This window comes from Nannospalax galili, unplaced genomic scaffold, assembly GCF_000622305.1.
Source record: "Nannospalax galili isolate Female #2095 unplaced genomic scaffold, S.galili_v1.0 scaffold151, whole genome shotgun sequence".
Lineage (NCBI taxonomy): Eukaryota > Metazoa > Chordata > Mammalia > Rodentia > Spalacidae > Nannospalax > Nannospalax galili.
In genome coordinates, this window is record NW_008332087.1 from 4622626 (window position 1) to 4635518 (window position 12893).

The window sequence follows — 12893 nt, forward strand, 5'->3', positions numbered from 1 at the left end:
TCCCATGCACTATATAGATAAAGCTTGGGCAAAAATCAAATGTTCTCAAATAAACCTTCACTAGACATATATTTTTTTCCTTGAACTAGTTGTTAGTAGGATGTTGAAATAATATGGTTCCCTCTGGTTTTTAACACCTAGGTAGGCATTATTTCTCTCTCTCACTGTCTAACCCTTCCACCATGGTTTCCTCATTTTTCCCATTTCTTCCTTAATAATACCCTTCTCCTCTGGTCCCACTTCTCTTGAGCTCCTTCTTTCCTTTTATCCCCAAGTTTCCTTGTATAATCCTCTCTCCCCCCTCCCATTTAAATAACCCCATTTCTATCCATATCTCCCTTACTGCCTTTAATCCATCAAATCTTCTATAGGACTCTATACACCAACAGCATCATCACCTAGAATTTGACATGTAGACTCCACCTCAGGATCTACTGAAGCAGAATCTGCATATTAACATCACAACTGTGTACACAGCAGTTCAAGTTTCATGTACACATTGCAATTAAGATGTGCTGGTAATTGAGATTGGTGCTATAGTTAAGGCCAATGCACTTAAGGGGACATGTGTGATAAACATGTCAACCCCTTCTGGCTGCTCTTGCCCCTGTGATTCTCCACTTGTCCATTTCACTGATCCTTCCTTACTCCTCTCATATAGCAAACTAAGTAGGCAGCTGTGAAGACCGTCAGGTAAAACCTCCTAACCAAGAAGTGGGCTTTTCACAACAAACCCTTATGCTATGTTGAGTCACAGCCATTTTCAAACACACACACACACACACACACACACACACACAACTGAAAACACATAGACTCACCACAGTGGGTATGCAAATATATTACCAGACACCCTCCTCTCTAGCAGGCATGATCCACTCAACTAGGGCAAACACAACACACTGGAAGGTCCCTTGAGTGCCAGTGCTGGAACCTGAAAAGGCATCCCTAAAGGAATTTTTCTAATTCTAATAAATGGAATACAATGATCTCTCCCAAATCTGGGGGCGGGTAGTAATACTAAGAAGCACAGAGAAGAGGAGCCGGAAACAAAAGACCACCCTCTCTAGAAAAGTGTAAGATCACGTGAGTGATTCTGAATGAGGCCTGCCTCCTCCCAGGAGGGCCAAAGCTGAGCCTGGAGCACCACACAGAAGGGAACATCCTAATTACTAGCCCCAAACTCCAGAGGAGACAGCTGTAATTTGCTTATGCTTCCTCTGTATGCATTTGAGAAATTATTTATGCTTACAGTCTCTGTCTATCTAGTAATCTTCACCAGCTACAATCTTGAAATAGATAAAAATCATTTTTCATTAACTCCATGCAATGAATTTCGCTGACTTTTTTAATGAAGTAGTTCTGGTTTTTATTTGTATTTATTTACTTACTTTGTACACACAAATTTAAACATATTGGATTTAGTTTCTCTGTCCATGGATGACTATAAACAACAACTTAGAAATAACCCAGAGTAGATTAAGGTGGGATTGTGGTGAAGAACAAGTAAAATTGACGATTACAATACCGGAAGTGCCAAGAAATAAAATAAAGTTTATAACAGCTGAATAGCAAAAAGTCAAAGCCTCGAAACATTATTAATGTTTCCCAAGAAAATTCAAATGCGCTTGTGATAAGCAGCCTAGGTAAGCCTACTACCTGGTCCGTTATTCTCATAATGAGTTCCTGAGTCATCCACAACCATAATATGTCATATTACATTTAATATTTCAGGTTAAGATAGACACTCACTGTTTCATTTTATTAAAAATTCCACAAATAAATATTTAAAACTGTTAGGGTCCTGACACTTAGAGCCTAGTTTCAATTCCTAGAATATAAGCATTTGCAGGTTTCTATCAACTGAATACCAAAATATCAATTTAACAAGTTAATCGGACATCCATAATTGAGCTAGCACCATGCTAGATAGTAATAATGCAAAGATGAATGATAACCAGTCAAGGACTAGGGATATAGCACAATGGTGGATAAAGCATTTGTCACTGAATTCTATCCAGAGCACCACAGAAATAAAAAAAGGAAGAAAGAGAGGGTGAGGGAGAGAAAGGAAAGGAAAGAAGGGAGCGAGAGAGGGAGGGAGGGAATAAAAAATGAAAGAGAAAGGAGGGCAGGAAAGGTAAAGAAAAAAAGGAAGGAAGGAAAGAAGAAAGAAAGAGAGGAATGAGATGAGGAGGAGGAAGAGGAAAGAATCTGGCCTTTCTTCCAAGGCAAATCTACCTTAGAATAATTATACAGGGACGGTTGGTGCATTCTGTCGGGGATAGGTTGAGTGGAAGCTGCATTTGATAAAAGAGGGATACCTTGGGAAATGGTGGCTGATGACACAGGTGGAGACAAGCCCCCCCCCCGCCGGAATTCTAAACATTTGAATAATTGTATTCACCTGGCAATCCCTAAGCCAGAGGACGGTGCAAATAAAGCAGTTAGAATCTGCCTATGGGAAATAAGCAGGATATCAAATGCCTTTAAATCCTGTCCCCCATAGGAGAATGGGAAAATAAGAACGAGGGAGGCATTGCAGAAAATCAACTCATTTTCCTTACAGCCTTTCCATCATGTAAAAATTGTCGCTGGAGCCTAAAGGAAATGCAGGCAAAAGCATCCTGGGAGCCCAGCAGGTCCCCTCCACATCCTTCTTTGAAATCAGCCCTCTTTCCTTTTCCTGGCCTCAGCCTAACTTACCTTCACTGAAGACGAAATCTGAGATGATGTCAAAGGGTTGGATGTGAACTGCAGACAGGATCATGGCAACAGTCTTCTGATGATCACTGGAGGCCAGAGAAATGGTCTGTTGAGCCTGACACTCATAGGACATACCAGCTGGGGTGACCAAGGCAGCGAGGCGATGGGAGTTGGCCGTGTGTTTCCCAGCTGTAGTGAGGCCCAAAGCAGTGGTTAGGCAGTTGCTGGCTGTGTCCTCATTGCTTCCAGGCCAGGAGGCTCTCCACTCAGCCCAGAGCCAGAGCCCATGCCTCCTAGAGGTGATGCCAGTCCCAGGTCTGGGGCTCCACCAAAGATATGAAGAGGCCATGAAGGACCAAGTCACCCACTGTCTTTGAGCCTGTGCTCATTAAATATTAATTTGGAAGACTATTTTGGAAGACGAGTGCTATCTGAAAACACAACTCTTTTCACGAAAAATCTCTATCAAGGGAGATTCCAAAGATAGAGAATGAATGGTGGCATATCTCCAGTTTTCTCCTTCCTGGCCCAAGTTTGCTGTTTTCCCCTCTCTTTTTCCTCTCTCTTTTTCTGTCTCTTTCCCTCCCCCACAGGGATAATGCTTGATTGTGTGTTTTGATTAAAAGAACAAATCAATCTTTTCATGCAAATATAAAACAGAAGAGGAAAGATGAGGCTGGTATTCTTTAATGTCCTGGATAACAATTCTTTCCCACTCAGAGCCCGAGCAACGGAAGACCTCAGTACAGGTGAGGCAATCTATTTTATATTAATTTTTTAAGTACATTTAAATCTGGTCTTTGACAGTGGTTGCAAATAACCCACTCTTTAGAAGATGCATGCTCCTCCTGCGGGGATATTTTTGGAAGATCTAGTGAGTTGTTGGAGAGATGGGCAGGAAAAGCTACTGGATTAAGATACAGGGTACAAAACCTGCTTTGAGGTGGCTGCAGCCATACTGCAGTATACGGAAAAGATCCTGCCGCCCGCCCAACCCTGACCTCAAGGGAAGGTCGCAATGTGGCACTGTTAGCAAATGGAAGAAATTCCATGGTGCAGAAAATAGAAGTGAAGTTCCTTGGCGCCCGGTTCAGGGCCACCCCGCGGAGACCTCAGAAGCAACCAGGACTGCAGATGCTCCAGGGGTCTCAGCTAGAGTTCTGAAAGGACCTAAGAAGAGCCTTCTCATCCCCCTAAGCCCTGGAGAGCAAGCAGGCCCAGGCTGGACTTATTCTCTGAGCACAAATCCCAGACCTCTTTCAAGACCCGGTGTCAGTGTTTTCCTGGGCTTCTTCCCCACTGATCTGGACTACTTACGATTCATTGCATCTTTAAAGTGGGTCTTCTCTGAGGAGTCATAAACAAACTGCACCTTGCTCAGCCTCCAAGTGGCCTCGGGTCCCTTGGACGTGTTGTGGCTTTCCTGACAAGAGGGAGAGTCTGTGTGAACCTCTCTGAAGGCTTTACAGAGGCTGCTACCGCCTGCACCCAAGCGGAGTTCACGTCCCTCTGCGCGCCCTCAGGGAGTTACCTTCACAAAGAGCATTTTGAGCGTGTACGCGCGATCCACCCAGAACACCTGCAGCTCCGACTCGTTGAGACCACAGCTGCCCTTCACCTCAGCTCCCCGGGTCAAGGCGATGTCAGCCTGCTCTGTGATCAGCTGGGAACACACACGCCCCGCGCCCCCTCAGCGCGCCGGGCCAAACTCTAGCTTGCAGGTTTGGGCGCTTCTTCGCGCGCGCCGGGGTCCAGGAACATGCGGGTGGACTCTCACGTGCAGACCCCGCCAGGAGGGGGGCAGAGAGGGGGTTAACTTTTAAAGCAGGCAGGGCTAGCAGAAGGCGGTACAAGCCGGAACCCCATGCAGCATTCGGGAACCGCCTGCAGGGGTGTGCGGGGAGAGGAGGGCGACCAAGGTCTTCGCAGGGCCTGGAGGGAGGATGCCCTTCGGCCCTGGAACCTTAGGAACAAGCTGGGGAGGAAAAAGATTCCTTACATCCACGTAATTGCTGGCCCACACATCGTAAGGTACAATAAATTTGGCTGCAAACTCTGCCATGAGACATGTCGTCCCATTTTCGCGCACCACAAATATGTCCTTTTCAGGGTTCGTTGAAAGGCCTGAAAGATTTTCCACTTCTTGCTCTGCCGTGATCCGAGCCATTGCATCTGTGGAGCAAGCAAAGGATTCCCATGGGTTTCGCGCTCAGGAGCCCACGCGGTGGACAGGAGAGCGCAGAGCGGGTTCTCTGCAGGCTTTGGAGTGGCTGAGTTCCCCGCTCTCAGCTCTGTGCTCTGCAAACATTCCTCTAACCCAGCGCTTACAACTCAGTTCCGTTGCTGTTGATTTACAATGAAAATAGAATTTAAAACATTTTAATCCTCACTTGCAATGTGACTGGCCTTCAAAAAAAAACACAGAGGGTTAACACTAAATTTTTCTTAGCGATGCTGTGGTCCCCACGGTCTATCTAGCATCCTGTCCAGGAGGTGTCACACAGGTGTGTGGCTCTCAAGGAGAGATCTCTGCCACCGGCACCCCCAACCCATCCTCAAAACATAAAGACTTGTTTTAAATCTAAAGCTACTGGCTTTCCTATGTGGGCTCGGTTCTCCATCCATCTCGCCCTCCCAGTCCCCTAAACGGACTCACGGAAAAGCATTAGGAGAATCCGAAGTCTGTCCCCGCTGAGAAGGGTTCTTCCTCGGAGATCCATGCTCGCAATTGCCGGGAACCAGACAGAAGTGCTGTTGCAGAAGCCGCGGAGAGAGGAAACCCCTCAAAGTGGCGGGCAGCGCGAGCGAAGGGCGGGGGTTGACAGGGAGGAGCGAGAGCCGGCGGGTCTATCCCCGGCTGCACCCTGCTCTGCTGGCCCGCCCGCGCCTCACTGCAGAGGTAGCTAGAGCCCAAGGTGCGGGAGCTGTCCACGCCGCCAGTGCTGGAAATAAGGAAGTTTGGTTGCAGGACTGGTGGTAGCTTGGCTTGTTTACAGAGCCAATGGGATTGGGGTGGGTGTGGGGGACTACAATTCTCCCTGGGTCTGTTTTCTTTTCCGCAATTATATCTGCAAACACTAGTGTGTCCTAGGAAACTTAATTACACCCGTAGTATTAAGCCCTCCCACCAGGTACAATCAGTATGTGGTATAGATACCACATCACCATCACCGGAGCCCCAGATTCTGGAAAAACATCTGCTCCTGAAAGAAAATTTTACAGCTCAAATTGTTCCTGCTTTGGAGAAGGAGAGGTGGGCAGGAATAGAGAAAGAAAATGCTATGGCAACAGTTCCCAGCATTCAGAGATTCCTCCTGTCCCTGTTCTCAAGAGCTCCTGTTTAAAGTTAAACAGACACCTCCTCAGATGGCCTCAGACAATGCAGTGCGCCCTTGTGGAAAGAGGGCCCTGAGAGTCCCCTCTTTGAGGACGCATGGCCTGCGTCCTGGGGTCACCTACCTCACTCATTCAGTTGTGGTCACTTACTAAGAGGGTTGCGAATGAACCTGAAGCTTGTGAGCTTATAATGTTATCTGAGGACTTTTAGGATGGGAATTTTAGATTATTCTGTAAGTAATAGGTCATGGTCATGCAATAAAAAGTACATGAGTATTACTCTGAGGCCTTTAGCAGATCAGAAAAAGCAAACATTGATGAGATAATTCCTATATTTGCATTTTGGTCTCTCGCTCATTTTTTATTCTTGTTCTGTAAATCAGAATGCATCTCTTTCAGGAATAGACATGCTGTCCTCAATTAACTGTAATGATGTTCAAATATTTTTTATTAGAGGATATTTCATTAGGTCAATAAATCACAATTGTGTAGGTAATTTAATGTCATGACCAATGTCATGTTAAAGGGCAAACTGCAAAGTATTTTTACCTATGTCATCAATTTGATTCTCTTTACAACTTTACAAGCTAGGCAAGGGGAAATACAGGTTATTGTTGTTATACCTATCCCCAAAGTGAGACTTTCAGAAATTAAATGACCTTCCCAAATGTCATATGGCCAGCTAGAATTAAAATAGAAATCACATGCTTTAACTTTAAAGGATCATTTTCATTTCTTTTCCTGTAACATTGATCCCAAAACATAACCTACTATGACTGCCTTTATTTATTAAGTAATAAATCAACCTAAAAATATAAATAATTCACATCCTTGAAATGTATAGAATGTGGATTTAAGTATAGTTATATTCTCACATAGTATTTTCTTCAAAGTGTTTATATAATTATTTTGCTTTCAAACACATTCTCATATCAATAATTAGATTCTTAGCAGCTCAAGTTATAAAGCAAAAGATAAATCAATACATTTTACATCTGTATTTTATCAAAAATTAACAACCTTATATATATGTAGAAGAAATGGAAGCAAAATGGTGATTGATATAAGCTCAGTTCTTATAAGCTGAGAATGAAAGTTATAAAATGTATGTGTCTTATGCTGTCATGTTAACAATAATTATGTAACTCTCCTTTCCCTGTGGTGCTATAAAAATTATAAAGCAACAATCTCTCTCTCTCTCTCTCTCTCTCTCTCTCTCTCTCTCTCTCTGTGTGTGTGTGTGTGTGTGTGTGTGTGTGTGTGTGTGTGTGTGTGTGTGTTCTGTCTCTCCACTATTTTAACAAAGAACGAAAAGGTGGATCTCCATCTAGGATTTATTTGTTAGATATGTGACCTTGTGCAGATTTTAGTTTTCCTTGTCTAAAACATTGTGGTAAAAATTAAGGGATGGTTGCTTAGGCCAAATGAGCCAATGAATATAAAAGCACTCAAAATCAAATACAGAGTGAAATAGTCAATATACTAGAGTACCAACCACTTATCTTATGTGTAGTAGATAAACAAATAGCATTATCTAAGTAGGAATGATACATGTAAAAGATCATGGCAGTTTCTTTTGTGATACATTATTACAGATATCTTTACCTTATAAGTCATTAAGAGACCAGTTAAATTAATTCTTGATGGCCTGTTTTATAGCAAAAGATTAAAGGGGAAGTATCCTTGACCTTAATCTGTTGTACATGATCTATACAGCAGACAATGGTTCTTTCAGAATCATTTATTTCCATTTCTTCTCATTCCTGATAGAAAGTATGCTTTGTTGACACCAGACAGTGCTTAAGCAAGTTGAAAGGAATAAAAGGAGGAGAAATTTTAACCTTTCTTCCTGGGAGGATCAGCTTCAAAGCCTAATTAATGTATTGTCTTTTTAAGTACTTAATCTTAAGCATGGTTTAAACATAAATACCCATTAATTTGTTCAACTTACCACGAGTGATTCTTATTTGCAGTAGGAATTGAATTATTAAATCTACAACTTATATCTACATTAATTTAGCAGTTGTCTAATCATCTTGAAAAAGATATATCCAGTTCCTTTAAAATGACCAAAGAGGTGATAAAGGAGAAATTTTAGCAATATGTCATACCTTTAGATATTAACAAAACACTTCAGAATGAATTTGATCCATTTTTCACTCCTCGTATGGAAGAAAGGAAGAGATTGTTCTGAATATGTACACTTGCCCAAATGCTGGCAGGGTCGGTTTTCATCACTGCTGCTGCTGAAGGCCAGAACCAAATGTGAGGTATAAGTGTGACTCAAACATATGGGTTTGAGATCTCCCCTAGATCCTCTGGGTCCTTCAGTAGATTTGTTTCAGTTCGTGCACTGACTAAACATTAGTTTTTGTGACTATCATGTCATCAGGTGATTGCTCTATTAAACAAGTAGGGAAAGGGGCCTCAAGATAGAACTTCCATTGTGAGTGGGATCACACATGAGGATATGGTGGGACCAGCACAATGTATGCATAAACACTTAGAGGAAAATATAAGGCAGTCATCCCGGGAGAAGAGAGGCTTTAAGTGATAGAAGGGGCCTCTTGGAAAAGGTGGGTCTTGACAGAAGCAACCAATTGACTGAAGTGGAAAAATACCTATTGAATAAGAAGACAATGCAAAGATGTAACTCTTCATACTTCCATGTCTGTGAATTTGCAATAAAAAGAAATTAGGTCCCTGAATCCATAATGTCTTATATGCCATATACCCTTCTTAGGACTTCTTTGAATGTTTAGCTTTATACAGATGCAAAACTATCACATATAAAATATGTTCCAATAAAATTAAACTTTTCAAGTTGTTAGGTGCATCGCTATAATTGACCTGTATTCATAGAATCAAGACAAAATCATGAAATTCTGAAAACATTACTAATTATAAGATCATGTTCTGTGCTTCAAAGGAAAAAGACTGGGACTTGTTCCAGCTAAAACTTGGTTAGCAAGGTGTCTATCCATCCTACAATGAAGTATAAAAAATGATCTAGGCTGTACAACACCAATGCCACTCCCTCATATACATGCAGAAGCACACATAAATCACAGAAGCAGCATAATTCAACTAAATTAAACTAGACACACACAAATATTAAGTCAGAATACTATTTCATTCCATCAATCACTACATACCTCTTAAATTCTTTCTAGGATAGAAAACTCTTGGGGGTAAAAACTGAAACACAAATTTTCATAAGAGTATCTTCTGCATATGTTGCCAGATGCTATAGTATTTGGAAAGGATCTGGAAAGCGAGTTTGGATTTCTGGTATACTCAACCTTTCTCATATTAGTATAATTTTTCCTGGTGTTTCTTCAGTCTTTCCCACATTTATTTCAATAAGGGAACTTTCTACAATAAGGGTAATCACTGAAGGAAACAAATCACCAGAATAATGGCCCTTTCATTGTCTGTGTATATAACCAGACCTAAAGAAATGTCCTTTATGAACCCATTTAAAACAAATGCTCTCTGGTCTGTGTCCCTATTCCCTATTGGCAATTTGGGTAAGTTCTTCAGAGGATGGTGTGATAAGAACAGGAGGTAGGAATTGCTAGGCAGTTAGCGTAAAAAGACCTCAAAGAAAAGTAGCCAGTTTCTTGGTTAAAAGTCAAAATGTCACCGGGCATGGTGGCCCATGCCTTTAATCCTAGCACTTGGGAGGCAGAGGCAGGTGGATCTTTGGGAGTTTCAGGACAGCTGGGGCTACAGGGAGGCCCTGTCTCAAAAAGACAAAAAAAAAAAAAAAAAAAGTTAAAATGTCCTTGGACCTCTTAGCAACATACTCTGCTCCAAAGGCCAAAAATGTTGAAAGTATTTGGGAGCTTGTATCTAATCCTTAAAAGATTTTAGGATTACCTCTTCAGAGGGGGGAATGTTAGAGTAGCCAAGAGCTCCATAAAAATAAAAAATAAAAAAATCAAAGAAGAAAAAAAATACTCTCACCATAGGTAAAAGGGAATGGAGAGGCATGAGCAGTCAAACCCCGACCTGGGAAGAGGTCAGGTAGTCATCCATCAAAAGCTCAGGAACAAAGAAATCAGTTTCATCTTTGAACTGTGACAAAGATGACAGTTCTGGCTAGTCTTAAACTAATCAAGTAGGGATTCAGTTATAATTACCTTCAATGTATAAGGTCATGGAGCACAATTCATACCACTTCTCAGCAGCAAGGAAAACCTTGTTAAATTGGAGCATAAGATCTTTCCATAAAGTTAAGACAAAAGTTATAGGTGTTTGTTGTTTTTGTTGTTTCATCCTTTAGGAGGATTTCTCTCCAAGAAATAACTACAATATGGGCCTAAGATTAGACAACCTGAGATTCAGTTAAAGTAGTTTGCTACCTGACTTCTGAAATTAAGTTCTTAAAATCTCGTGTAAGTGCCCCTAGGGGACCTTGTTACTTTTTTTGTTTGTTTTGTTTTGCCTTGTTCTGGAACGGGTTACGTTCCAGCCTTGCCTTGATCTCACTTGATCAGCCTGCCTCTGTGGAGTGCTGGGATTAAAAGCATGGCACTACTCCCAAGGTTTTTTTGTTTTTTGTTGTTGTTGTTGTTGTTGTTTTTGTTTTCACTCATTTAATCGTCCATCTGAAGTATTTACGTATGGCCTTGAAACTAGGCTGGGGACACACAATGGTACTTGAGAGGGAGGAGGAGATGGAGTCCAGAGCCTTTTGTACCCTGGTAGAATCCATTCAAGCCCAGCAGCTGGGGTCCTGAATGCACCATACTCCATGTGGTAAGTTTGGGACCTTTTCTAATGGCTGTTTTTGTGAAAACATTGTAAGCTGCTCTAGTAACAATAACACCAAAAGCTGAAAAGGGGAAAAATATATTAGAAAGGCCTCAGGAAGTGGGAGCCTCAGAAACTATGTTGTTTGTATTTTTCCAGTAGCAACCACATTTGGCAAGACCAGCTTTATCCCCTAGCCTTTAGCGCGCCTTTCCTAAGGGATGCTGCTAGGGCTGAATGTCCCATATCTATGAATGGCTTTAGCAGGGATGTAAACTGAGCAATTCCTGTAAAGAGAAAATACTGAAAATTTCATCATGAACGCATACTGTTAGAAGCATGCAATAAGTGTGCACTGGTCAGACACACAGACTGGTCTGTGGCATTACCTTGGGACCTCCCAGCGCTAGGAGAGCCAAGTTGCTCAGGGCTGAGGATCCTCCTGCAAGGAGCTGCACTCCCAGAGCACACTTCCTGTGAACGTCAAGCCTGACGGCTTCTGCTCACGCATAGGGAGACACGGGTTACTGTTTGGAGTCTTGCTGCCTTCGGGAACTGGCGAAGACCTCAGCCAGGGAAAAAACCTTGGTGCCTGGCACCTGTACTGCGTTTCCCAGGCACTTTAGCTCAGCTGCTCCAGGTATAGAAGTGGGAGAGAAAAACCCTGCCCAGTAAAGACCCGCGTGTTCCAAAGCTGAGGAGAGAAGTCAATTCCCAGGATCCTGGAGTTGAGCCAAATACCAGTCCTGGCTACAGGATTCATAGTCTTATGTTCGCTAGGGCGGCACAGAGGTATATCTAGAAAAAGGGAAAAAAAGCTCTCTTTAGAGGAGTCCTTGTTAACTTCTCTGCGACCCTTCCTTGGACCAGCTTTGTGTCCCAGAGGTTTTGGCTAACTCCACTGGAGCTGGGAAAACAGGCCTTTGGGGGTGGGGGGGGGTCCCTCCTTTGCTTAAAGAAAGTGAATAAGTGGATTGAAAGAGAAGGAAGCTGGAGGAGGAGGAGGGGGGGGGGATTGAGTTACAACAGAGGTTTCATGCCCAGCTCCAACCGCCAGCGTCAGCGCAGGGTCCTCACCTCTGGGAACAACCCGAAGTGCCCCAGTCGCCCAGCTCCAGGTAAGAACAACAGGATGCTGTGCTCCAATGCCAGGGGCGCGTGGAAATCCTCGGAGGTCCTTGCAGCACTCCGGTCTCGGAGAAGGTGGAAGCAGAGAGGGCCTACAAGTTTCCAAGGGTGCGATGAAAGCGCGGGGTATATATTCCTGGGAGCAAGCGGCTGCGGAAGGCTCAGAGCCCCGGGGCCTGGAGGTTAAGGTTTTGTTCTGCTTCACCCCTTCTTTCCTGGCAGTCTGGGGGTGGGGGTGGAGCGTAGGGCATTCCAGCTGGAAGAAAAACTCAGACTTCCACTTTAATGAGAGTCTCCAGGGACAAAGCAGAGGCCCGCCTTTCAGCAAAAATGCTTTGCTCTCAAGAGGCTGTTAGCTAACACAGAGGGCTGCAGGGAGTCTGCCCGCACTTAACCAGCTTGATGCGCTGGCCTCCGCTGGCCCGACCTGGGAGCTGGATAACTGCAGGAGCCCAATCAGTGGCCTATCTCGATTCTCCCTTCTCCAGTACATAGAGCAGACTAGAACTTTGCGGTCCCACACTTTAAAAACGCAGGAGTCATCCCGGTTATGCCCTTTAAAAACACTATTTAATATGCATATATATATATATATATATATATATATATATATATATGCAGCGCATGTGCGTGCGTGCGTGTGTGTGTGTGTGATGATGCTGGGGAATCAAACCCAGGGCTTCATATATGCTAGGCAAACCTTCTACCACTAAGGTGGGGGAAAGCCAACCCTTTCTTTTATGTTTTTTAGTTGACATTTAAAAAAGTTTATTTATTTAGGTGCCCCTTCCATGGTACAAGTATGGAGGTCAGAGGACAACTTATGGGAGTAGGTTCTCTCCTTCCAACCACATGGGTCCTGGAGAATAAAGTCATGTCTTCAGGCATAGGGACTAGCACCTTTACACCCAGATTCATCTTGCCAGCCCCTTTTATACTTTTAAAAGAGGAATTTTCCTTTAAAT

General features: G+C 43.3%; 1 protein-coding gene across 2 annotated transcripts in view; it reads right to left on the reverse strand.

The window, feature by feature from the left end:
* Lamp5 (lysosomal associated membrane protein family member 5) overlaps nucleotides 1–12893 on the reverse strand; it is a 32206-nt gene that overhangs the window by 9277 nt on the left and 10036 nt on the right. Inside the window, exons 2-9 of one of the 2 annotated variants that reach the window (XM_029560673.1) lie at nucleotides 11878–12483; nucleotides 11190–11598; nucleotides 8154–8288; nucleotides 5363–5648; nucleotides 4706–4878; nucleotides 4238–4369; nucleotides 4024–4129; nucleotides 2707–2895 (exon numbers count right to left, since the gene is read on the reverse strand). In XM_029560673.1, coding sequence (XP_029416533.1) covers nucleotides 2707–2895; nucleotides 4024–4129; nucleotides 4238–4369; nucleotides 4706–4878; nucleotides 5363–5426 — 664 coding nt within the window. In that variant the 5' untranslated portion in view covers nucleotides 5427–5648; nucleotides 8154–8288; nucleotides 11190–11598; nucleotides 11878–12483. Of the gene's footprint in view, nucleotides 1–2706; nucleotides 2896–4023; nucleotides 4130–4237; nucleotides 4370–4705; nucleotides 4879–5362; nucleotides 5912–8153; nucleotides 8289–11189; nucleotides 11599–11877; nucleotides 12484–12893 lie in introns of those variants that run through there. The other variant, XM_008827195.3, reaches the window with a different exon arrangement.